General features: G+C 37.2%; 1 protein-coding gene across 5 annotated transcripts in view; it reads right to left on the reverse strand.

Moving 5' to 3' along the window:
• Positions 1 to 3,327: 3,327 nt before the first annotated feature.
• The window catches only part of Plcz1 (phospholipase C zeta 1), a 44,465-nt gene continuing 20,102 nt past the window's right edge, over positions 3,328 to 27,690 (reverse strand). For 2 of the 5 annotated variants that reach the window (XM_010615890.2, XM_019206346.1), the window contains exons 6-14: positions 25,034 to 25,178; positions 22,492 to 22,641; positions 20,809 to 21,051; positions 17,425 to 17,581; positions 13,952 to 14,068; positions 12,768 to 12,940; positions 7,888 to 8,017; positions 4,431 to 4,595; positions 3,328 to 3,461 (exon numbers count right to left, since the gene is read on the reverse strand). In XM_010615890.2, coding sequence (XP_010614192.2) covers positions 3,376 to 3,461; positions 4,431 to 4,595; positions 7,888 to 8,017; positions 12,768 to 12,940; positions 13,952 to 14,068; positions 17,425 to 17,581; positions 20,809 to 21,051; positions 22,492 to 22,641; positions 25,034 to 25,178 — 1,366 coding nt within the window. In that variant the 3' untranslated portion in view covers positions 3,328 to 3,375. Of the gene's footprint in view, positions 3,462 to 4,430; positions 4,596 to 7,887; positions 8,018 to 12,383; positions 12,492 to 12,767; positions 12,941 to 13,951; positions 14,069 to 17,424; positions 17,582 to 20,808; positions 21,052 to 22,491; positions 22,642 to 25,033; positions 25,179 to 27,690 lie in introns of those variants that run through there. The other 3 variants (XM_010615870.1, XM_019206347.1, XR_002025089.1) reach the window with 3 other exon arrangements.

Genomic DNA, 27,690 nt, shown 5'->3' on the forward strand with positions numbered 1-27,690 from the left:
TTGTAAATAGGTGTGGTGGAGGTGAAGAGAGGGCAGGGGGAATGGGGAAAAATAACCAAGATACATCCCATAAAGGTACAAGATCCCAATGATTAATGTAACTATATTGTATACCTAAATCCTACCGATAAACTAAAGCATCTAAAGAAAAAAGAAAAGCTCAAATTAACATAATTAACTTTCTTGTCCCACTGATCTGTACAGGATCATAAAGGAGACATCACAGATCGCCAGGAACATGCAGGGTTGAATTCATTGATAACTGTGATGAGGGCGATACACAGTGGAGGGAATGGTGGGTGTCTCCATAAGAGGGTGTTGGAAAGAGCTTACTACAGGATTTAGGCTGGTGTTGGATGATTTGCTGGAAGAGTTCAAGAAGTACAGCTCTCCCCTGTACTATGTGTGTCAAGAATGAGAGGGAGCAGTTCTATGGTTGCAATAAATCTTATCTCCACAGAGGAATCAATAGAACTGAAAGCTATAATTGGTAACACATCAATAGCGATAGAGGGAAACTTGGCATTTTCAAGTTTAAAGAGTATTCATACTCTGGGCACATCTTGAGTCACGGTAACACGACTTGGAACAGTCTTGTTCCATCCTACCACAGAGCAGCCTGGTCTGGAGTCCATGTTCGAAAAAGTACGAGTGCTCATCAAGGAAACACCAGGGCCTGATGGTGAGTCCTATGCCTGCTCCTAACAACGCCAAGGTTGAGCTGATAGTGCCGAGTCTGCGGCTGTCATTTTTATCAGTAATAAGGAAACATAAACCGAGGAGCATAACTTGATCTGGGAGAACATGGATGGCTTCCCTGAGGAACTGACATTTAAACTAAAAGTTTAAAATTTAAAAGGTCTTCTGTTGTCACAGTCCCAGGAGTTCATTTAGCCTTTTCTTCTGTTTTCTCCCACTCAAGACACTATTAATTTTCCACAAATTAACTATGCTTAGAATGCAAGAGTCAAAGCTGACTTCTTAGGCCATTCCCAACTTTGTCTAACTGGGAGAATAACCCTTGGCACTGGAGTTGCTCTGGCTATCACCTACTGAAAATGCTCACAAGAAAATTATACCAGTTCCATTGAAAGAGGAAAGTAAATGATAGATAATCCAAGTCTAAAAATGGAACCAAAAAGGTTCAAAGATACCACGAGAATGTCAAACAAGGAATAAAATTATTTAAAATTTTGCTCGATTCTGTGATGTAGAGAAAGATATGAAAAATCAGAATAGCTACCTTTCAAAATTAGTGAGATGTGTTGATTGCTACCTTAAGAAAAGGTGAGAAAAGAAAATAGTCCCCTTTTCTCTCTTATTTCAAAGCAGGATGGTATAAATGAAAAATGAAAAATTACCCCACTGCCAAATTAATGAATTCGCTTGGAAAACATGCTTGACAAAATTCTTGAAATCTCATGGAATTCCAGATCTTCCAGAGACTGGACAAAGTTAAGGCCCGAGGAGCTGAACGTCACCCCCTGCTCTCAGGCTGAACAATACATGATTTAAATAAATCTGTCAGCCATCACAGAGCAGAAGCATCCCTCCAAAACTCGACTCTTCATTCCTGTGGCAAAGAATACAGTCTATCGAATACTAATTTTCCAAAAATTAAATGTAGCCACCCATTAGAGAGAATGGGGGGAATTATGTACTGAATAACTGAGGATGTTACGTACAACTCACAGCTTGGGAATTTGAATTCCTAGAGGTATTTATATATTTTTCCACTATGTCATTTGATTTGGGGAAATACTTGTTTCTCTTTAAAAAAAATAAAGGATTTCTGTTTACATGATATTGGTTATTAATATTCTCATTGACTTAAATAGGTTTTAAATAGTTTTAATTTATCATATGGCCAATATTTATAAACACATTCCACATAAACAAAACTACTTTGGATTCTTTGCTAATTTAATATTTCTCATTTTTCTAAATTTTGTATTAGAATATATTCACAATGCATAGTAGTTATATTTGTTATCTTGGGCAAGATGGATAGATAGATAGGTAGGTAGATAGATAGATAGATAGATAGATAGATAGATAGATAGATAGATAGAAACAGACAGATAGATTACTTATAGATAGATAGGTAGGTAGATAGATAGATAGATAGATAGATAGATAGATAGATAGATAGATAGAAACAGACAGATAGATTATCCTGCTCTGCCTCCTCTCCCCTTCCCTCTTTGCCCTTACCTCTTTCTCCACCCCCTAGATCTGAAGATAAACTACACCAATAATAATAAAACATGATAGGTGGATGGATTATTTTGTGTTTTCTGGTCATCAAGGGACAGTATCAATTAATACACAACTCAATCAGGCTTTCATTTTTGTTGTTGTTTTTTGTTTTTTGTTTTGTTTTGTTTTGAGTTATATGTTTTGATTGCTGGGGATACCAATTTTGTCAGATGTCTCCATACCACCCCCTGGCAACTATTTGGCAGGACAAGCATTAATATCTCTGGTGTTTGGAAGACCAGTTCACAAGGTTACACATTCTACACAGCATTTAGCAAAGCAAAGTCCTAGTGATGGTGAGAAATCCAAAATATGAAACAGCACAGGGAATCTCATCTCTGACCAAGAGACGATCTTGAAAGTACATTTAGTACAGATGCAGAAATAGTGCAAATTAATTCAAGATTCAAGCATTTAAGTCTGCATAGAAGATTTCTTTCATAGATAGGGAGTCAGAATATAGCTTGAAGGCAAATCAGTTTCATATACCCTTAGAAAAACATCTGTATAATCGCCGGGTACCAAATCCAGTGCGCAGCATCTAAGAACAAGCATGAAAATTCAAGGACTAATTACTCTCTAGGATGTAGAAGGACACAAAGGGCCCAGCAAATGAATTTCTTCTCCTTAAAATATGCAATAGTGGGTGTCAGGAAGCTACAACACTCTTAGATTTTCTCCTGCTAAATATTTGCCAACATATCTTATACAACCAGACATATTTTAAAAGCTTGTAAATTCTACTAATTAAAAATGACGTAAGCAAGTTGTGAAAGCAGGGCTGGTAACAGGAGGGCAGGAGAAATCAATGCTACACTGAGTCAGGACCCTCTGCAGGCATGGTGGCTCACACCTGTAATCCCAACACTCGAGAGGCTGAGGTAGGAGAATCGCTGTGAGTTCGAGACCAGCCCTGGGCTACATAGTGAGTTCCAGGTCAATCTTAATTACATAGTGAGACCCTGTCTCAACCCCCCACCAAAAAAAAGTGAATGAGGGCAATATTCCTGTAATTATCCTATTTTTTGCTTTTTTTAAAAAAAAAGAAACACAGACGTTCATTCTGGCCGCTTTATTGTGATGTGTAGCTAACAGTGTGTCCTGTACTACTAGCTCCTATCTGACGTACCAAACATACATAAACAGCGAAGCAGGCTCAAGACTCTCACCCGTTCTGGAGAACAAAGGAACGCGGCGGTAACCTGCAGAAGGAATAATTCTGGTTAATTCCGGTCTCAACAATCAAAACAAATTAACCAGTGACGGCCAGAACAGTGCTACTGAGAAAGAGATGTCTTCACTGAGCATACATTAAACACACACACACACACACGCACACGCACACACAACCGTGGGGTAACATTTTCATCTTGGCTATTAACTTTCCACAAAAATTACACCTGCACTTTCTACTCTGATCTGTAGCATTGAGCAGGCCCAGTCCTAGCACACACCCGAGGCTCCCTCACGTCCCTCGAGAACATCACACTCCCAAAATAGACACCACACTTCTGCTTCAAGAAGACCCTGTTCTCAAGGCAAACCTCAGATGGCATTAGAAAAGCAAACATATAGCGACAAGGTGATGGGGACACAGTAAAACCCTAGGAAAAGTGAGTCTGCAAGTGGACGTCAGCCCTGGAAAGGGTCAGGAAAGGATTCTCTGGCTCCTGGCCTCTTTTCTTCAGGCAGGAAAAGTGAGTCACTGGTTCTCCCTTCTGTCTGATCCCCATCTTCAATTTCATTATGGTAGCCATGACTACTCTTCCTTGAAACAGAAGAACTACGATCCATGTAAAGAAACACATATACACACCAAGTTGGTCTAATTAATATTCTAGCAAGCCCGCATCTTCACTCCATCTTCCAGAACACTTTGTTGTAAACCCACTGAAAGATAATAGATATAATACATAAAACTATCATTAGATCTTATTTCTGTGGGTAGAGGTATTTGGTATTTCAAAAATGTGCCTTTGCCCAGGCTGGTGGTGCACGCCTGTAATCCCAGCTCTTGGGAGGCTGAGAGAGGAGGATCGCTGGGAGTTCGAGACTAGCCTGGGCTACATAGTGAGTTCCAGGTCAGTCTCAACTACATAGTGAGACCCCATCTCCAAAAAAAAGTGCCTTTGATAAAGACAAGTTATATTTAATGTTAAAACACAACTTACTTTTAAGAAAATTACCTTTGCTCATGCATAGAACTGGTAAAGTATATTGCCCGAGAAATTCATTTCCTGCTATTAAACCTGAAGTTTCAACAACAAAACGCAACAAAGCCAACTCTGGTACTTGGATAATAAATGTGAATGTTTCATTCCATCTTGGACTAAAAGCTGAAATATAAAGGAATAGGTGAAAAAAAATTATAGTCCATCTCTAGGGAAAAAATAATAATTGTTCTACATTTTTTTTCAGAACTTTGGTAGCAATAACAATGATGGTTTGTGATTTAGAGCACTTAAATTTTGAATGCATTCACTGAGAGGAATAAGCTGTAATAACAATAACAATATTGGGTGTTTACTATGGCTAGGCAGTGCTCTAGAGACTTTATATAATCTTTACTTTTCATAACAACCTTACCAGGGTTGTTAGTATTCCCCATCTACAGATAAGAAAACTGAGGCATAAAGATGTTACATAACTTCCTGGGGCTTCCCATTACATAGCTATTAAGTGGCAGAGCAGGAATTCAAACCCAGAGCATAAATGTTTAATTATCAGGCAACATAATTGATATGCCTGGATATTCCCGTAACAAAGACATTAAGACACGAGGAAGTTAAGTCATATCGGTTTTCAAGACCAGGTCCTACTACATTATGGGAAAAGTTCCATAAATAGTTTTTGGACTAAAACTAAATAATGAGTGCTCTTAAATTTTTCGTTTGACTAAATGATAATCCCAAAGTCCAAAATCAATGAACAATATTGGTCTCTAGTGCAATAAATCATTCCAAGCAACCAATCCCTTGCCAAAGCAAGAAACTGAAGTTGTTTCACAATATGACTCAAATTGTCCAAAACCTAAGCATAATTAATGATGTCAAAATATTTATAGTCAGATTAAATAAACTCTCTAATAAAGACTCAAAGCTTTGGAGAGAAACACTATATATATATATATATAATTTTCAGGTGTAATGCCCATGCTACACGCTTGTTACAACAATACCTTATGTTCTTTTCAGAAGCTTCAATGAACTTGCAACTAATTTTACTAAGATCTGTGTTTTCTATGGGGCACCCTACAGTCACAAGAGCACATTACCAAATGGCAATCCAGGACGCAGTCCATGCCCATGGAAACAGTAAACTAACTGGCTCTTGCTGGAATAATAACTGCATTACCTTACCTAAGATGAGAAATAAATCCATCAGGTATCAGGACAGATGGAAAATCACTTCCTCATAGATATTACAGAACATCTACAGAAAACTCTTATACTGATTTGCCCTCCTCCCAACTGACTTCATTACAATATACCACTTCAGCCTCTCTTCCTTTCTCTGTATCTGTATCTCTGTATCTCTGTCTCTCAAACACAAACTGTATTATAGGAGAGGGTCATGACACTGAAATTCGATAGTGATTAATACATTGCAGACATGACCACAACTGAAGATTTGCCTTCACACTTTATCTAAACATGATCTTTTTCCTGTGAGACTTTTCTATTTTCAATTACATTACCACTACCTTAGTAGCTAAGCCCTCTTACCCTTTCCTTGTCCACCTACACACTTCTGCCCGGTGTTGGTAACACGCATCCCACTTCCTTTTTTTAATACCACAGCCTTCTTTACAACCTGATGCCTACATCTTTTAATCATGGAAATCACATCCCACTCTATTTTCTATTTTTCATTTCGCTCTCGTACATACTACTTTATCCGCAGAAACAAGCCTACCAAAGCACAACTCTGTTCTAATGTTATATTCCCGATTAAAAGTCTTAATTTTGTCCATTTTCTAGAAGAAAGAAAGTCCTTAAGAGATTAGCATGGATTCCACAATTTTCCATAACTATTCCCAACACAACTTCCTTTCTCATTTTGTCTTCCACTGGTCTTTCTTGAGCACCTTGTATTACAGCCCCATTGAGCTTCTTGGCTTTCACCTAATATGTTTGAATTATGTTTTAGGCCCACATTTTTCTTTCTGCCTTAAATGTTCTTGTCTGAGTTTGTGCAAAAGATTCTACACATTTTTCAAGAACCATCTCCAAATGTGCCCTATCCGCCACAGTTCTTTGTACACTCCTTGAAGCACCAGTGAACTATATCATAATAGTCACACCTGTGTCTCATCTCTCACATTGACTAGTGAAGCATCTGTAATGATATTCACTGGTTAATAAATAGAAATTTAAGTCTCGATGCTTTTTAACACATAAGACTTTCAGCATAGCAGGAGATCAGCTTTGATGAACTAAAGTGAATTTCTGCAGAGATGCTGCCATAAAACCTAAGGATATAATCAAAATTCTAGAATCGTATTATTATAAGGGATATGTTGAATAAATTAAGGTTCTTTGCATTTTGCTGTGAAAGGTCAAGTAGAGAACGAAGGGAACAAAAAATGGGTGACTCAAATTTCTAACAGAATGGTGACTATTTCCTGACACTGCCACTGGAATGTCACTTCAGCTCCAAGAGTGCCAAATTCGACAGTAATTCATCAGCAATATGCCTTTGCATTGACAACATAGAATGAAGCAGCAAAAACCTTCCAGATTGTTTTTTTCTATGCCTTTTGCACTAGAGGCCAGGCTGGAGGAAAATTTGGGGGCACGTAAGGAAAGCAGACTGGGGACATGGCTAGAAATTCTCATCCAGGAAGAAAAAGATTAATAAAACGTCCACTGGTTCCGATGCCAGTGCTATTTATCCAGGAGCTTATTTCCAGACTCTGAAATGCAGTCCACTATGGTTTGGCCACATCCATTCAAAGAGGATTCTAGACTCAAGGATCAGTTCTAAGGTCTCCTCTAAGGGGAACGTGACTAGGAAATCCCAGTAACCTAAACCTTTCTGTGTTTCCTCAGTGATTTTAACTTCACAGAAGAAACAGCAAGGCCGATATTGCATTACATGAAATGTACGTGAAAATTGTACTGAAGTCATTTCTTCCAATTTTACATTTCCTTTTTGGCAAAAAGAATTGAATTAAAAATCCAATATTGCATGAGTCAGTTTCTATGACATCCAGCCTGACTCAGAAGCCACAGACCTTTGATTTAAAATAATTCTAATAATGAGGTAAAAACGTATAATATGACATGTCGGGACAACTGTGAGTGTTTTGTTTAAGTCAAAGGCTAGAAGCTAAATAAATGTGCAGCTGTCAAAATGTCTCCATGCAAAATCAAGGAAAGCATAAAAGTAAAAACTAATCATTTGCAGGTCAGATAAAGTTTTGTATCCGTAATCTGAAAATAAGCCCAAACAATCTCATTGTTATCAGATTGTTTTTGCTGCAGGTAATTTTGTTCATCTTGAACATAGTGCAAAACCATTGCCTTATGAATAATAAATGTGTATAAGGACTCTATTAATATGTAATTTGTAAGCATTCCAACACGAAGTCTGATAGAAGTTTTAATAGCTGTAGTAGGAGCTCACCGTTTTTTTTAACGACACGAGTCTGCCGTTTGATACGATCATTTGGAACACCAAAAACTTCTATAATCACTAATGAGTCTGGTTTGTAAGAGGAGGAGCTACTAACAGGCAACTGGATCCCACTGATGAGCTGCACAAACATAGATGGTACAAGAATTCAGCAGAATATTAAACTTCAGCGCCACTTAATTTCAAAATAACACGATATACTCCAAAACTTGGGTGGACTCTTTAAGTTAATTCCTCCAAACAGGAAGCTGGAAAATAATGCCAGCTTAAACCTTTTATCCACAAACGTCAGCACATAAATGTCAAGAGCATGTCTAAACCATTTCATTTTACTGATATGTGCTTATAAAGAAATCCACAACATCCAAAATTGATGAGTCATTATCATATTTTTATTTTTAAAACATTTTTGCAGTCATTTTTGCTATAATTCGGGCTAACTCTGATAATATGAACTATATTTATATTTATGTAATGTATACTAAAATATTGAAAGTGATATGGATATAACTTCTCAATATAAAAAATGCACTGTATAGTTTTCATAACATTTTGATAGCATTTATACTTGTATAATTTATGAAAATTTGCATTATCCGTTCCTATCTACATTACTATAAAAAGCAATCTGAATTTTTTTAAAAGTCAGTTATCTCATATATATATTACATACCAGTTATTGAAAGAATGTTTAACAAAATATTTCATAATACTTTTATTGAGACTATTATGAAGCCTAATGACTGAAGCCAAAATTTGTTCTACTTTTAAGAGCAAAGTGAACATATAAAAAGTGTATTAGGCACTAATTTGGAGTAAGAAATGAAAGTTATAAGCCTAAAAATACAGTTATAAACACAGGCATAATTTTAATTTTTGAAGATTATACAAAAGGCAACAAAGGAATGATTAAATTTAATAAAAGGAAAAGAGAGAGGGAAAGAAAAAGGGAGAGACGAAGATGGAAATAGAGGAAAATAGGGAGGGAACAGAAAAGCAGAAAAAAACAGAAAAGTAAGACAAAGAATAACTGGTAACATGTAACTTTTCCTTTCTTAAATCCACACGTTAGTAGAAACCAGGGCGATGGTAAAACTTCATTTTTCACATTTTACATGTGTAGGCAGCACATAATTATTACATCCATCGAGGGCGGTTGGCACATGCACACCCCATGTCTCAATTCTTCTTACTGCCCTTTCCTCCCCCCTCCCTCTCTTCCCTCTATTTCTACACTCCATCAGCACCGATCAGTCAGCATAGTTAGATATCAGAATATTTCGACAGAACACTAGTCATACACACTTACTATACTGATCCCAAATACCAGTGTACACCAGCTACCATCAGCTCTGCAAATAACTGAGCCTTCCAATCAGGAGAAGGTTCAGCTTTGATGTATTTCTCACCCCCCCCCAGAAAAGCCCTGATTTAAAAAATTAAAAAGGCCTAATTAAAAAATGAGCACTGAAAGAAAATTTGGAGAATACTGGTCAGATAATTTGCCAACTCTAATTTACAAATGTCCTACCCAGAACCATTGTGCAGAAAGCCCCGTGGTCAATCTGAGTAGATTTTCTTTTGACCCTTACACATTACAGTCTGAATTTAGAAAGTGGTTTCATGGTTTTTATAAGCTTGAAACTAACTGACCTAGACTCACACTTGGTTTGCAAATGTCAAAGAGTAACTTAAGAAAATTCTGATTGTCCTCACCAGGGACATACGGAAGCTCACAGTGCATGTGGACCCCCTAATTTCGAGGTATCCACTCAGCAATTTTTGCAAGTTATGAAGTAATCACAAGGCTCCTTAGGATAATCCAGAGAGAAAGAACCACATGGCCACAGCAGCAGCTTCTTGGGAAAGCGTTTAGCCCACCTGTTTCCCTCCATATCACTTACAACTCCATGTGGGACCCCCAGGATAAAGTGCGTGGAGTTCGTAAGCATCTGTGTCCCTTTCCAATGAAGGAGCACCTTTTATTTCTTTACCTACTATTCTCGATCCAAAAAAAGAAATCATTCATTCCATTAATATACATGTACTGAGCGTCTATGTCATGTTCAGTACTCTTACTCAGCACTGAACAAAGCTCATTTCTTATCCTTAAAGAACTCTCAGATAAGTGGGGAGCAAGGACAAGTAACAAGTGATCACAGTGCAGTGTGATATAATTTGTGCATCCAGAGGGTGTTGTGGAAAAACAAGAGAAAACTACAAAAAGTCGCACAACCAATGCAATAGAGAGACGCAGGATGGAGAAAAAGTCCAGTTAGAAGAAAAAGCACAGAACTCATGGAGATGAGTCACAAGTTAGAGAAGGATCTTAGTTCCATATGGTTATAGAATAGGGTTAAAGCTAGAAGTGGTGAAATGCAGAGACAAGAAAGTAGGCCAGTAGACAGAAATATGTATTAAGTATGCATGACAAAATCAGCACTGCAGCAAAATATCTCTGATCAGCCTGTGAAAGAAGGATCAAGAGCAGTGACATATAGGCTACCTGAAAATTTCTCAGAGGCCAAAGGAAGACATTCGTGGGCCAGGGATTTAGCTCAGTGGTGCCGCTGCCTGCCTTGCAATGCAAGGACCCAAGTTCAATCCCCAGTACCAGAAAGAAGACATTTGTGACAGATAGCCAAGTTATGAAAGAGGACAGCAGCAATGGAGGTCAGACTGAGACAATGAATAAGAAAGACACGTGAGAAAAGGATCTGTAGAATTTAAAGATGAATTGAAAAACGGGAAGTGAGAGAGATGTATGAGACTGGAACTGCTGCCAAGTTTCTTCTCTGGGCTGATTGGATGAAGGGCGCCATTAACTGACACGTAAATAAAACGGTAGAAGTAGGTTTGACTAGGAGAGGATGTTCCGGTTTTAACACTGTAAATCTGACAGAGTGGTGATTAAATAGGGTAGGGATGCAAGCAGACTATGAAAAATGAGGTCAGATTAATGATCTGACCATTGTTGGTGGTTAAGCTCTGCGTGTTTGTAATAAAAGAATTCAGGAGGATATTTTAGTTTGAAGGAAAAATTAGGTTTAAAGCACTAGGCAACAAAAACAATTCAGGAGCAGGTAGAGAAAGAGCAATCTATCAGTGCTAGTAAGACAAACTTACTCGGGAGGTAGGAAATAAAAAGAGAGCACAGGGCAGTCCCCTCAGGACAGAAGGACATTGGTGTGGACTAGGAAGGGATCTCACAAGCGGCCGGTTCACCTCTTCTTCTCAACTCGATCTACTTTTTAAAAAAAAATACTAAACAATGTTATCTTATAACATTATAGTCTCAATGGTCAATGCTTCGCCAGATCCTAAAAAGAGTATCAAAAAATCAGTCTTTGAGCTGCCCCCACTGTGGTATCAATTTGTGCCTCACCACTAGTAAGTCTCCTATTTTAATGTCACGAAGTCATTAACAGCCAGAAGAAATGTCAGCTCTATACTTCACTGGCACTATCTGCTGCCAGGGCCAGCAGCATTTCAGTTCCATCCATCTCTGCTTCACTCTCTTGCCACATTAATTTCTGGAAAACAGCTCTCACACTTCTTGTTCCCAGCTGGACTAAAGGCTAGGGCCGGAAGCAGTCTCCTGTGCTCTCAGATGCAGAGACAGTGGAGGACCGAGCTGGGGTGGAGCGATGGAGGAAGCACTCTCTAAAGGCCCCCAGATGTCCAGCATTAGGATCAGAAAGCTCTCAGCAGCCAGCAAAACGTAACAGAGTTTCATTAAGTAATGGCATGTGACACAACAAACCAGTATCTGCATGGACCCAAATTCCAGAATGGGTTCTGAGACAGTTCATATGGCCCTAGAGCTAAATACAAAAGAGGGAACAGAAAGACCCTACCTGCCTAATTTATTTGCAACTAACAGGTACAGTTACAGCTGCTCACAATTAAGTGGGGAGAAAATGAAGCTAGACATTTTCAAAAGGCTCAGTGACATTTTAAAGAGTAAATATAGCACTGAGGTTGTAGAATAAGTAGGAGGTTTTGAAAAACGTGTGCTGATGGAAACAATAAATTTCAGACAATTGCTTTTGCTTTCAATGAAATTATATAGTTTATAATAAAACAAAAGGAGAAAAATAAAAGAGTAAAATGGTAGTATGAGGAGAGTTACTGGGGAGGATTCAGGCAGAAATAAAAAGGGAGCATTTTTAGGTAAATGACAGTGGGGAAGGGTTGAGTAATACAGGAGAAAAATTCACATCCACAATAAAATTACTAAAGAATAAAATGGAACAGAGACTAAATTATTAACATAGAGAACAAATGTTAAAAGCTCTCCCAAAATGTGGTGGAGAAAAAGGAAATGCACCAGCGGGGACCCAAATGAAACACAGAAAACATATGCTAGAAGAAAGCATAGGGTTACTTTTACTTTCTATGCAATCTAATAAAGTCTATAGATATAAGGGAGAAAAATATCCTGAACTACAAAAGCCTAGTTCTAGACATTGATGAAAGGAAAATACCTTCTAGGATCGCCTGGTAACATCCTTAAAAGTTAAAAGAGAAAAAGTAGTGTATCCACAAGGTCATTAGCAGACTGAACTTGAACCTCTCTGTCCCAGTGGTAAATGCTGAAATATGGGAGAATAATATAAATAGATCCTTGAGAGAAGAATAACCTTGATATTTGTATTCACAGGCAGGTAAGCATTCATGTAAAAATACAACGGAAAGACATTTTTCAGATAGGGAAAGACACTGCAGTACCACCCATTTATAGAACCTGGAAAGATTAACAGAAATTTTAAAGTCAGTCAGGCAAATCAGTGGAATTTAAAAGAGTAATGTACACTATGTCGCTGATATAAGGACCAAGAAAAAGTAGAAGAAGACATCATTAATCTTACCCTTATTGTAATTGCAATTGGATCGTTGTCTTTTATTGAATCATTTGGGTTAAACTGTGATTTAGTATCTCTTAGGAACTGTGGTTTCAAAATATATCCAGAACCACCATTGTCCAAAAATTTCCCATTTTGCAAATCCATAGGCAGACCAGGGGTCTGGAAATTTAAGGCCACTGTGAGAAGGAAGTATTTTGATGTTATTAGGAAAGAGGGTAACAGTTAAAGAGATACAGCTAAACAAGTTACTGAAATCTAATCACAGATCATACATTTTGTTAAAAGCATCATCAGCCTAATTTTTCTTGACTTGTAATCATTTTTCCTCCTATCATGTCTATATTAATGTATGTTGGTGAGTGGTGAAGTTTAATCTATAAATTAAATTACTATATAAATTTGAACTAAGAAATCAAAATTGCACATAGTATGTATTACAGAAGAACAGTGTAGGTGTCAGGTAACATTTGAGAAATATAAAAGCAAAGATAATGAGTCCATTAAATCCAAGAAACAGAACCCAACTATATCACAAGCTTTCGAGTCCAGGAGGTGCTGTTGTCATTTGAAGAGACAGTAAGAGACAGACAGATTGGTAATTGTAGCAGTCTCTGGATACATGCCTCCGCCATGGTCCCTGCACCCTGCTCTGCCCAACCTCAGAGGCCTTGCTACAGCTGAGGAGTAGAAGGGTTCACACTTCACATTGGCCAGTTAGTTCCAGTCCTGTACCAGCTGTGCAGTCAGAAACCAGGACAGCCTGTGAGAGTGCATAACCAAGCTGCGTGATTCCTCCCATGTTCAAGGCTAAATCTAGAAGATCATGCAAAGTATGAATGACAGAGGTCACTTGATTTGACGAACCCCTGAGTGCAACTTCAGTCAAAAGAATTTGGTCTTCAAAGTCTTTTGCTCATTTTGGTTTCCTTGTCCCTTTCCTCTACCACATATGTCCCACAACAACGCTTCAGGAATTGAACCTCCATGCCCTAAACTCCACCCAGATTTACCCTCTCCAAGCCATCTGTGAATGAATGCAACTCTTGAGACCAATGCTTCAACACCAAGTGCCTGAACCCAAAACCCCCAAGGCTAAAAACTCTTTATAAAGAGCTTATTCATTAATTCATAAAATGAATTCATTTTAACTTATTCTTGCAAACAATTCAATGTTCTATATAACATACCCATTTGACAACCTATATTCCAAAATTCTTGAGGATTAAAGTTAGAAGAGTCTGTTCTTGTTGCTTTGGGATATATTCTGGTAATGAACTTCCTTGTGTGAAAAATAAATTCATTGACTAAAAACAGGAAAGAAAGAAGGAAGAAAGGAAGGAAGGGAGGGAGGAGAGGAGGGAGGGAGAAAGAAAATTATTAAAACACTATGAAAGATTTAAAATAAACTAACCTACTACTTCTATATATAATTATATATGCTGTTAATATTGATATTTATTGTTTTTAAAATATAATTCATAAAAATTAAAATGAATCCCATGTGTTTATGTTTACAGTGTGATTTACTATTATCATCTAATAATAGTTATATTGTACAACTTAGGTACACTGATAATTTACTTTAGGGAAAAATGGATTCGAATATTTCTGTTTTTTTCACATCTAAATTAATTTTACTTTAATATAAAACACATACAATTCTTAATTAAATACTTTCTTTTAAAAACAAAAGTAGCATTTCTCCCACTTTAGTTTTTTCTGAACTTCGAATTTTATATTAGAATCAAATCACATGAAAGCCAACTGAGAGTCTATGATTCTAGCAAAATTAACTTGCTTGAACATTTCCCAGATTCACAGGGTTCAATAAGTGTCCCAAGTTAATTGATTCAGCTCCCAGCCCTTCCACTCCAGCATCTTCCCATAAATTCATTAAATTTCTTCTTACAACCCTTCAACAAAAACAAACCTACCTCTCAATACTTATTTCGATACCTTCATTATTAATATCTATATGCATATACTGCAAATACATATACAAACATATATATTCAACCTGAGGTTTTCAAATGTGCTTTTTATATTTCTACTAATCCATATTTCATTGAAATTTGAAATATATTGTTCTGTTTTATATCTAGATGTCTCCCAAGAGCCTCATGTGCTCATAGGAGGGCTTTTGGGAGGGAGAGTGGATTTGGGGGTTTTACAGCTGACTTGCTTCGGAAGGCGGACTCTGCTTGGAAGGGAAGGATCACTAAGAGTGTGACTTTCTGGGCTCCTCCCTTCACTGTAGCTGCTTCTTGTCCACAATATATTTGCTAGTGGAACTAGAACAGAATTACTTCCTCTCGCTACATAAATATTATCCTTTAGGAGGCATCATCAATTTAAAAATTACTGTCAATTGATAGTGTGCAATAGGAAGAAAAGAAGAGGGGAAAGGAAAGAAGGGGAAAGAAAAAATGTGGAAAAAGGAAAAGATGGAAACAAAGTCTTTGTAAATAGGGAAGGGTGAAGAGGGTAAAGCGAGGGCAGGGATATGGGAAAAAATAAGAACCAAGATATATCATGTAAAGGTACAAGATCCCAATGATAAATGTAAGTGTATTATTTGCTTTAAATGTACCGATAAACTTAACAGGGAAAAAATTACTGCTAATTTCATCAATATTTAGTTTTAGAAGTTACATGCCCCTTGAGGCCACTCAGGTACAAATGAACATGGGTGTGTCATGCTCCCTTATCTAGTCCTAAGAGATATTTGTCTGCTGGCAGAAGAGATGCTCTTCTGGTCATAATGTTTCTCATCTACAAAGTAATATATGAATGATTACTAAGGTTCCATAACATAATACAGCTTCGTGACTTCTGAGACTTATCTTTAGAAATTAAATTAAACACGATTTGTTATTACAAATGCAGCTCATGTTCATTATAGGAATATGAGGAAATCAAATGAAAAATAAAACTATGTACAAGCTTATCACTCAATTAAGAACAACTGAAAACTGCCTGGTTTGTATCTTTTCCTTCTTTTCTATCTATATGATAATTTTTAAAATTAAGTCATATTGTTTATTCTCTTTTACAAATTGCCAATTTTTACTTACTAAAATAATGTGGGAATTATTCTAGTTCAATAGCATTCATCTACCACATTTGTTTTAATGATGTTTTTATGGTTGTAATAATACTAGGTATCTTTGCAGTTCAACCATTGCCAACATTATTAATTATTTATTAATGACCTTTGGTGCATTAAAATACTCTATACTCTGCAAAAGAAAAATGGCAATGTTGTATTTTATGGCTCTATTCAGTAGTAACCAGTCCCCTTCCAAAAAAATTTTGCAAATATTTAATCTGATGAACATAATCTTATGTTCAGAAATCTCCTCAAGAACAACAAAAGCTATCCCATAGTTTGAGAGGACAGAGGTCAGCTAGTAAAGCAGGTCATTCAAACTCTATTTCCATACCATAGCATGCAAAATACAGTTTACATCACAACCAAACAAACCTACCTGTATGCACACTTGTTTTATAAAACAGTGTAATAAATAGTCCTATTCTATTCTACTCTATTCTGCATTCCTTCATTTTGTTGTTTCATCCCATTCCATTTTACTCTACAGTATTCTACCCTATTCTATTATTTAACTATAATCTGGATTTGTTGAATTGGTTTTTTAATCCCAATCCACAGTTGTCATTTGCTTTGGTTTTCATTATTTTTAAAAGGCCCTCAAAATATCCAGTATTATTCTAATAGACAACTTGAGAATACAAGCTAGAGGATATTTCAAAGCCCTTGGACACCAGTGCACAGCCCAGTGAGGTTCACAGGTGAACACATCAGTATGCATGTCCAAACAGCATTTCTCAAGTCGGTGGCAGGTGCTGATTTTCCTGCTCTAGTACTTCTACACAAAATGGTAAATGATTATAATTTTCTGAGAATAATTCCTGGCTCTTTAATTAGAGTCTGGGATATTCCCTATCATGTGAGTCTGATGCCATCTGCTTTCTTTTCTTTCCCTAGACAATGTGTCACCTTTGGTGTTACCAAACAGAAGAATAGCATCATCCTGAGAATTAAACAGAAAAAAAAAAAAGTGACACAGACAAGTGTGACCTCTAGAGGTGGCAGTACATGTACTCTAGGGCTCCAGTTTGCATGTCATTTCCTCTCCCTCCTTCTCACAGGCATAGAACCTGCACATCTAATTTTACTTCTTCCATGCCCATTGAATCCAAAAGTTCTTCCTGTCTCAGTTCCCACTGCCATAAGCCTCTTGGTTTCCTCCCTGCCTGAAGTCTCTCGGGCTGCTTCTGTGACTGCAATCTTCCCCAGCCCCCAAGTTTCCCTCTAAGATAAAGCCCAATGCCTTGCAAATCAGTTCCTCTGCCTGTAAGGCACCGCAAATACTCTACCACTCCAAATGCCCCCTATCCCCATGGACTAAGTACACCGGACAAGCTGAACCACAATTACCATGACCTAAAGAAGACAACCACTGGCTCCACTATGTGAAATGTAACTCAACTAGAGGCACATAACTCCTTTCTAAATTATGTTAAATAGTTGAAATTTTATGAGAATATAAACTTAATAAATATTACTAGCCCACCTTACCACCTCACAGTGACTATAACTGATTTAAATACTTCATCTCTTTGAATTGTAATATTTTACCTCTCAACTTGGAAAGTTTTCGGGCTTGTGTCTCCCCAATAGAATTATTTTCATTAAATTGCTGATTTTGTCTTGAATATTGAAAACTTCTGAACTTTTCAGCTTTAGTATAAATGACAAGATCAGATAAAGCCAGAGCTATTTTTAGCTTCCTTATCTAAAAACAAAATGCAATAATTTCACATTTTTACACTAAATCCAATTTTTCAAAAACAAAAAATTGTTGAATAGACAATCGTACTTTTTTCACAAGTTTATCTCTTCCAAAGCTATTTGGACAAGTCAATGTGATTTTTTGTGACTATAATATTTAATGATAATTTACACAGGCTGTTATGGCTTGTGTTTAGATGTCCCCCCAAAGCCTCATGCACATGAGGTGGGCTTTCTTTTTCAGAGGTGACTGGACCTGGAATGTGCAATGCTATGCCTCTTTATCATCCCTGCCTTGAAGCCAGCTGAAACTTCTACAAATTGTGAGCTAAATATACCTTTCCCCCTTGGACTCTGGGTGTCGAGTATTTGTCTCAGGGATGAGAGAAAAGTAACTAAACACAGAAATCTGGTACCAGGAGTGGGGTTGTTGCTGTGACATTACCTGGCCATATGGCTCAAGAGCCTTTGGAACAGGCTCATGGGAAGGGGAAGAGTTAGGAAAGGTTTGAAGATGTTGGCTGAGAATGTAGAGCTAGAACACCTTAAACTGCTCTGTATGTGAGATTCTGGTCAGAGTTCAGAAGACCAGAAAGCCAGTGAAGACCAGGCTCAGGAGGTCTCTACTGGGAAGAAGGACTGCATTGACTTGGCAGAAAGTTTGTCTTCATTTTGCTCATGTCCAGAGACTTTGGCTGAGACTGAGATTAAGGGCAGTGGACTAATTAATCTTGGGGGATAAATTTCAAGGCATTCTAATGTTAAGGCTGTGGCATGGCTGCTATTGTGGCTTTTAGCCAGATTTATGTTGAAACTTAAGAGCAAGTGCCCAGCAGAATGATTTAAAACATTTTGAGTTTGGCCAGAAAAGCAGAGCGAGTAGAGATCTTGATTGCTGAGAAGAAACAGGATAATAGAAAAGATGGCCTGAGGGCATTACAAGAAGTAGCAGGACTTCACACTTTTCAGTCTCAAAAGTGAAGGGATTTACTTTGAGGAGAAAGCTTCAGAGCACTAGATTTCAAAATGGTGGCAGCTACACCATATTTCATAATGGTAGAATACTACAGAAGTTGTTCAAAAATGGTAGCAGCCTAGGAAAATTGTTCCAAAATGTCAGTTTAGGGAAATTGTCCCTTGGGATTTGGCTTGTAGGCAATAGACCCCTTGGGCCGAGAGAGGGAAGACTGTTACTACTGCTCCAGCTGGCAGCAAATCTTGGCATCACCCATGAGGTACTGGTTTTAGCTTCAGGAAGAATGGAAGAGCTGTGGGGTCAGGAAGGTTTCCAGCCAGATTCAGAAGAAGGCCTTTGAGGCCAAGGACTGCAGAGGGCAACGTGTGAAGCCAAAGGTGCAGTGGAGACTCCAGAAGTTTGGAGAAGCCAATAGCATGGATTATCTGAGGAAAGCTGCAAGGATCAGCCCAAGAGAGAAGCTGTGGAAGCTACAAGCACTAGTAGTGCCACAGGGGCAAAGCCACCCAAGCCTTTTGGAAGTTACGACTTGCCACAGACTGCATGAGATGCTGGGAGTGGTACTATGGGATTTAATGTTTGCCCTGCTGGATTTTGGACTTACCTTAGTCTCACCCTTTTGTATCCCCCCCTATTTGTACCTATTGGAATGGTAATGTTTATCTTGGGCCATTGAATGTTCAAAGTACTTAACTTTCTTTTCATTTGTTCAAGGGCTTTCAGCTAAGAGTTTGCCTTAAATCTCAAAGGAGACTTGGAACTTGGACTTTTCAGCACTGCTGAAACTCTTAGGTCTCTGGCAACTATTAGAGATGGACTAAAATGCTTTTTTGCATAAAGGAATGTAAATGAGTCCTTAGGGGGCCAGGGGCAGAATATTATGCCTTGTGTTTAGATGTCCCTCCAAAGCCTCATGCAGATGAGGTTGGGCTTTCTTTTCCAAAGGAGGCTAAATCTAGAATGTGTCATGCTGGGGATTAAGGACATGTGATTACCTAACAACTACATGTGAGTGATTTGTCACTGCCCTAATCCAGGTGGTCTGAATGGGATAAAAGGGGAACAAAGATGTTATTAAGGTCCTTTGTTGCCTTTGCTACATTGTGTGTGCCATGTTGTTTCTCCTCTGTGATGCCTGTTTGCCATCCCTGCCTTGGAGCCAGATGGTTATAGACTGAAACCTCTATAAACTGTGTACTAAATAAACCTTTCCCCCTTTAGACTTTGGGTTTTAGGTATCTGTCTCAGCAGTGAGAAAAAAGTAGCTATTAATCTCAATTAATTAATCTGTATTAAGACTAACAATTATTGTTATATTCTTCTCCCCAAAGATCTCAGCTTATTCTCATGAACTTCACAATTTAGGAACTTCAGTCAAATATATTTACAGTTTGATCCAACAGTTTAGTACATGTGTTACCAAAGCAATCAGGTGGAATAACTCCTATTGTATAGTACATATTTGCTCATGTATACTCAGCATCTGTTTCCTCTGTACTTTTGTTAGATGCTTCCTAAGTTTTGTTTTGAGGAAATGTCCCTTGCTTGTGCTAGATCCACTCATTCACGTAATGATCATAGAGACTGGGCCCTGCAAATCAGAATTGCTCATTCCTCATCATCAGTAACTGGTTCAAAGCTGTCTAGATAAACAAATCATAGTCAATGTAAAAAAAAAATCATTTTCTACTCTGCTGAGAATTAGGCATTCCACTGCACTTGAATTTGAAAAGATATAAAGTAGAATTTCTGCAATAGACTTGGGCCAATACAGAGAAAGTGGGACCAAAGGTGGAGAAAAAATGAAATTCTGTTGACCTTGAGATGCTATATACGAAATCATTTTTCAAATTAAATTCCTTTTCATAATTTTTTCAACCACATAGATAAAATAATTAATTCTCATCTTACTTAAACCATTCGAGCTAGTGACCTCCTTAGAACAAAGTAATAGACACACTTATAAAGCTATATATTTTAAACATTGATCTCTTATCTGTGTCCACTTGAGGACAGAGAAATTATATTGTTTATCTGCAGCACACTTAGTGCATAAGGAACTATGACAACACCTGGTACAGGGGAAGAAGGACTTTCCATTCCACTGTTAATTTTTTCAAAGTAAACTTCAAATGACAGACTTAAGATTTTAGGAGGAAAAGAATCTTCTCTCTAGATTATTTTCAATTCTCCACCAACAAGAAAATTTGAAAATTTTCAATCACTTGTAAGATTTTCACAAAGCTTCATCTCACCTTTTTTTTATTGGAAAAAAGTGTTATCCCAAGTGCCTTCTTTGTCTCTGTTTCCCTTCCTTGGCTGTCTCTTGGTAATGAACTATCATCTGTTTCTTCAGTTTTCGACTCCTCCTCATCCTCCGTTTCTGCCTCTTCTTCCCACATCCCAACCTTACCATGCTTATCAGAGCCTATCCTCTCGTGGGTTTCCTTTAAGGTTCCTATTTTCTTATTTTTCACTAAGACTTTGAATTTTAACGCCTGTAGAAACAATATGAAGGACAGGTATAGTTATACACTTAGGTACTTTGCATTGAAATCGCTGTTAAAAAGCACTTCGCCATGTTTTTCATCCACCTGCATTAGTAAGATACAGAAGGCCTCCCTTTTACTATACCTCCTTTTACACAATAATATTACAGCACCGACTATAATGCCATCTCTTACATTTCAGAAATTTCTATTTTAAAAAACTGAATAGCACATGGTGGTTAAGTTTGGTTGTGTCAACATGACTAGCCTGGGAGCTGTCTGGGGGATTAGTAAAGCACACTCCTGCAATGTGTCCAGGTGGGTCATGGAGGTGTGACCTTGGGTACTATATCTGGTGCCTCTGTTCTTCTCTGATGCTTTTCCCTGTTCTGCTTCTCAGCCTGAGCAGTTTTGCTCTGCCGCATCCTTCTTCCATGATGTCTGTGTCTTGGAGCTAGCTGGCCATGGTCTCTATATCCCAAAACCATGAGCCAAACCAAACTGTCCTCCTTTAAATTGTGGGTATTGGGTATTGTGTCTCTGGGGCAAGCTGGTGATTAATATTATATTAAAATGCTTGCTACATTATTAAAGTTAGAAAGTTACAACTTCTGGTAGTAAATATTTTAGGTCATTGCTCTCTTAGCCAATATGGAAACTATTCAATGAGATCAGGCCATTGAGATCAATAAAAATGTCTATCAGTGTCTGTATGTATGGCGTATAGCATAAGTCGTAAGTAATATAAAGATAACTGTCCAAATACTACAAATATATTGCTGTACCATCATAGCTGAAGATATGCCAAAACTAAAGTACTGATTGTTAGATAATGCTACTAGAAAAAAAGAAAACATGTTTTTTTATCACCTGACAAAATCTGGGGTAATGGGCCAGCAAAGGAAACTTAGGACTAGCCAGAAGAATGAGGAAAGTCTAAAGAACTGGGCATGATGGAAGAAAGTGTTCCAAGCAAAGCAAAGAGGGGTACATAGGACAGAATGCTGCCGAGAGAACAAGTCAGGTGATTGAGACATTCAAAAGATCAGATTTGAAACAGGTAAACCTGCTCCCCAGGTGTCAAAATATTGGGTATAGATTCTGTTTATAGCTTGAACTTTCTGCCTCTTTCTTAACCTTTTGCCTATAAAACATATCAATATCCTGGTGCCTAATATTAATAACCTTGAAATTATGGACCCATGATATATGACAATCAAAATGTAGGATTTACAAATATCTTATATATTTCCTTTGTATATTCTCTTTATCCATCTATATACCCAGGAGAACATTTTTCCTAGGCAACGCATGAAAAGATTCACCTCACTAAATAATCAAAGCTAAACATTTTTGTGGTCTTTAACTTCATCTCATGGTCCAATATAATAGTGATATTTTGTTTTGTTTCACTTGTCCTTAACCTGAGCTCCTCAAACAAAGCATTACCTCTGGTGAAGGTAGGCTGTCTGGAAAATCATCAAGTATATCAGAAAGCAGGGAATCTCCAAAAGTAGTCTGCAAAATGGCAGCCATCACTTCCTGTTGGGCAGTGGAGCAGTGATTTTCTAAAGAGAGAACCACGGGGTACTCAGATGTCTGAAAAATTAACCATTGCTATGGTTATTATCAAAACTTTTAAATAATCTAATGCAATTAATATAATTTTAAACTCACTTCTAATGTTCAATACCTTTACAAAATTATTACGGATTCTGAAAGTACTTTGGTACTTGATGATAATAGGGAAATTATTACTATTTGCATCAAAAATACAGAAAAAACCTGAAGCATCCAATCAGTGGGTATTTGTTTAAATAACATCATCTTCATATAAACAAATTATGTAGTCCCATTAAGAAGGTAGAACTACATATACTGCTGTAGAAAATAATCTATAATATAATAGTTTTTTATCTTATGCAGAAAAACAAGTTCCCTGCTATAGTTTGGATGTTAAATGTCCCCCAGCACCCTTTGTGTGAAGGGATCAGTCCCCAGTTTGGTGGTATTGCTAAATCGTGGAAATACTCAGAGGGGTAGCCCATTTGAGGTCTTCTGGTCATAGGAGGCCACCCCTTACAAAGCATATGAGACCCTACATCTTCCTTGCTTCTCTCTTTGCTGTCCTGACCCTGAGATCAATGATCTTCCTCTGCCATGATGTACTCCCTCAGCATAGGCTCAAACCCTGTGGGGCCAACCTACCATGAACTGAAATGTTCAAAATCACAAAGCAATTCCTTCTTCGTTTTAAGTTGATTATGTCATGTGTTTGCAAAAGTAACAGAACATTGACTTAAGACATTGCAAAAGAATATTGTATATTTTCTTTTTAACACATATACACATCTGCGTGGATACATACACATACATATATATGAGTATATACAGATATTTAAATATTTTAAGGAAAACATTAACAGTCAAGGGAAACACTGATTTTCTTTTTCATTTTTCAGTCCCATAATCAAAACACATTGCTTAAGATATTAGAACAAAGGTAAAGTTAAACCTGAAGGAGTCAAATCAGAAGATGTTTTGAAAGTAGAGCCAAGATGATTTGCTGATGAACTGATGAGAGAAGAGGAGCACAGTTAAAGCTGATAACAATGACTTTACTTTGAGCACATGAAAGGCCAGTAGCTGAAATAGGAAAGGCCATAGGAAGAACAGGATTGATAGAAAGAGAAACATCAGAGTTTAATATCAAGTACATGTGTTCCGTCAAATATGCTGATTCATAGCCAAGTGGAAATGTCACAGATGTGGATTCACATATGGACTTTGATTCAAGGCACAGTTTGAAGGAGAGATAGGATTTAGAAATCATCAGAAATTAGAGAATCGATGTCCTATCACAGTGTTTCCATATTAACATAGAAATTGCTTGTTTGATGTTTCTACCTTGAGAATATTTATTTTATATTCTGTGTTAGTAAATAGTAGAGCAACAGATATTAATGTGTGATTTTTAAATTTGTACTTGTAGATTTTGTAATCATTAACAGAGTTAGAACTTTGAGTTTGCTAGACTTTTAAGTTTATTAAATTCACATGCAATATTAATGGAGACTTTCTTAAATCACTTCAGTTGCATTACAGTTGAAGTTAGGGGGAAAAAAATCAAGCATATTAAGTTTGCAAAAACAATTCGAAGTGCCTGAATATGTATAATTAGCAAACTTTATGAATGGGACTAAACACTATTCAAAACTCCTTAAAATTGAGGGTTTGCTAATATCCATATAATCTATGGACTAGGATTTATAGAATAAACTTAGTTACATAAAGAACTTGATCTTTAAATTGATAACTTTAATCAATTGAATAACAAATTACAAATCCAAAGTAAACTTTTGAATATTCTTTGTTACTACAATTATAGTCATAAATATTGTGCACAATTTAGATAATGAATTGTTGATACATTTGATTTTGGTTTTGAAAATACAAGAATTGATTACTGGAAAAATGTTTACTATTATTCTTATCAATAGTTTAAACATTTTGTCTCTAACCTATAGCAAAAATCATATATTACATTGCATCACAATACTCACATGCAAGTATTCACCTACAGACACACACATTCATGCACACAGAGGATTTAGCAAAAAGTTTCAGGCACCTTACTGCCTGAGTATGACTTGAATAAATGTATCTGTAACTATACATTACATGGACTTTACTATCTACTAGTGTGTCATAATCCACAGTTTTAAATATCATTGGTCTAAATCGGGCATGGTGACACACACTTGTGATCGCAGCACTTGGGAGGCTGAGGCAAAAGGATTGCGGTGAGTTTGAGGCCAGCCTAGGCTCCACAGTGAGTTCAAAGACAGGCTGGACCACACAGAGAGATCTTATCTCAAAATAAAATAAAATATCACTAGTCTACACCAAGGCCAAGTATTACAGTATTTTGAAGAAACCAAATTATAATTGATTCTTTTCAAAATAAATACAAGTTTTAAAAGTCACATACCATGAATGCATATTTGTGTATCGCTTGGATAACAGTTTTAAATAGAAGCTTGCTGGTGAGTGTATAACCATGGTATACAACAGGTTCAGCTTGTGACCCATCCCAGCAGTCAATTTCTAGACATCGGCATCCTTTCACAAGGGCACTAGCAAAATTTAAGAAGAATAGAATGTCATTCTGAGACAGATAACAATATATACCATAGTGTCAAAATATTCAAAAGACTGTGATTTTGCAACAAAAGCATAAATTAATTCCTCAAGGTAAGATGTGAGTCTTTAGCTTAAATTTACAACCTTAAAAAGGAAGGGCAAACTACATGTGAAGTACAGCCTAACACTCGCTTCTTTCTAGTCAAATATTCCATTCCTAATTGCTATTCAAAAATGAGTTCATAGGAAGAAGGAAGCTGCCTGCCTCCATAGTTGTAGCGAGAAAACATCCTTGCCCTCAAACCAAATGAATTTGGCTAGAGTGCTATCTACTGTTCAGCGCTGTGTCATTGGGATGAGATCGCATCCAAAGGCATTGCAGTATAATAAAATATTCTATTTAAAATTTTATCTGACCCTTTCCTCACCTCAAGATCTAAGAAATAGAATATATGGTGAGATGGTGAGAAGGGAGGAGGAGGAAGAAGGAAGGGGAGGAGGAACACAGAGGGAGGAGTGAGGGAGGGAGGGAGTGGGGGATGTTGCTCTGTTGCTCCCTAGAGAAAAATAAAATGTTGGACAGAAAGGGCAGAAGACAAAGGCCTTAGGAACTTAGTCAACATTTTTTGTCTTCTCAACTTTTGTGTCACTCTATCTCTTAATTCTCATCCAAGTAAGAAGTAGGGGAAATTAAAATTTATGCAAAGGAAACATGAATATTTTAATCTACGTCTATTTGACTCATAATTTTACTGGGAGAGAATTAGGAGCTATGTCAGATTACACCAAATTCACAGATTTATTTGAACTAAGGAAAATGTATTTCCACTTCAGCTAGTATCTTAAAACTGAGTTTGATTTTACATTGTCAAGTAAGTCTATCTCTTGACCTAGACATAGGTTCCATCTTAGACTTATAGGCATTTGTGCCCACTGATTTAAAATGAATTTTCGGTGTTTTTAACTAAAAGAGGGGAGTGACAGAATGCTTTATTAACAGGTACCTTTATTTATCTTGTCAGTTGGAGCTGATTGGACACAGATTTTTTAATGACTCAGTATTAATGAATGTACACAAATAGAGATGTCTCAAAATCTTCAGAGGCAACACAGAGAAGCTCACTGCATGCCAATATAAAATAGATTATTTTTTGTCCGAGTTCCCTAAAATGTATTGATATATTCAAACAAAATGTTTTGTTAACTCCTGAAAATGTATGTATAGCAATAAGATTTTTTTAAATTTCACAGACGCACACATACAGCTGCACTGAACTGAACACACCTTTCTTAATTTCTGTGACCATGGCCTGACTCAGAGCTAATACATGACAACCATAGTGCTCACACCACCAACAAGCAAGCTGATGAGTACCAAGGATCAGAATCCTGCAATTTCTGCCTATTTCTTATGTTCTAAGTTCCATGAGAGCAGGAAATTCCAGTTTCACGAAAACTGCCTGACACAGAGTTGACTATTGGTAAATATTTATTGTGTTTATATTAGAAAACAATGGGAACTGTACAGTGTACAAAGAAAAGTAGAAGGCAGATAAAACTGATCTTTTTGAAGTGCAATCTTGAATCAAATGAAGGCTGACTTGAGAGGACAGGATCATGGGACTGGTATCCATCTGCTAGGAAAGACCTCTTTAGAAGATGTCTTGCTGTACACAAAACTATTTTCCCATTTAAAAAAAACCAAGTAAACACTTATTAACTATTCCACTGCCTCTAGAACACTCACTCGCAATTGGGCTGGTTTTGTCTCCTAGGAGATGTTCGGTAATGTCTAGACATATCTTTTGTTGCTGGGGGCGGTGAGATTTGATGCCAGCATGTACCAGGTAAAGGCTAGTGATGTCGGTAAATATCCTACAATGTATAAGGAAGATCTTCACAATGACAACAAAATCAACTGACATAAAATATGAAGGGTTTGGGAAAACACCGCAAGTCATTATACTCTAGGGTATCCCATGCTTAAATAAATCCATAGTTTCTCCAAACAGAAGCAGGAAGTAGCAAAAGACCATACAAGAAAATGTACCTATTAGACCTAGCACTTCTTGGGCAACATATTTAGTCCCTTGATAGGGAGATGACAAGGCACACTTAGAAATGTGGCTAAGGAAAAATAAAGTAATTACAGCACCAAGTCAATGAGGTGGATTCAGAAGGAGAGCCTCCATATCCCTGGGGAATAACAGAGGTGAATCACGAAGGAATGTGAGGGGCAGAGCACTCGAAGGAAAAGGCAACTGGTGAATCTTACCTGTCTTGGAGGCTGAATCATGACTAAATATAAAATTAAATTATTAATAAATCATTTTGAGGTTACAAAGTTCCCTGTTTTTTTTAGTGGACCTTGCTTTATTCAGGCATGGGCTGATGACATATTACATTTCAGAGGTTTGCTCTCCACTTGACATTGTGTTGAAGGAATGTATCCAGATTACACTTCCAAGCAATTCATCTAATTCATTAATATTTCTATGGACAAAT

This window comes from Fukomys damarensis, unplaced genomic scaffold (genome assembly GCF_012274545.1).
Source record: "Fukomys damarensis isolate Sample0158 unplaced genomic scaffold, DMR_v1.0_HiC HiC_scaffold_19, whole genome shotgun sequence".
In the NCBI taxonomy this organism is placed as follows: domain Eukaryota; kingdom Metazoa; phylum Chordata; class Mammalia; order Rodentia; family Bathyergidae; genus Fukomys; species Fukomys damarensis.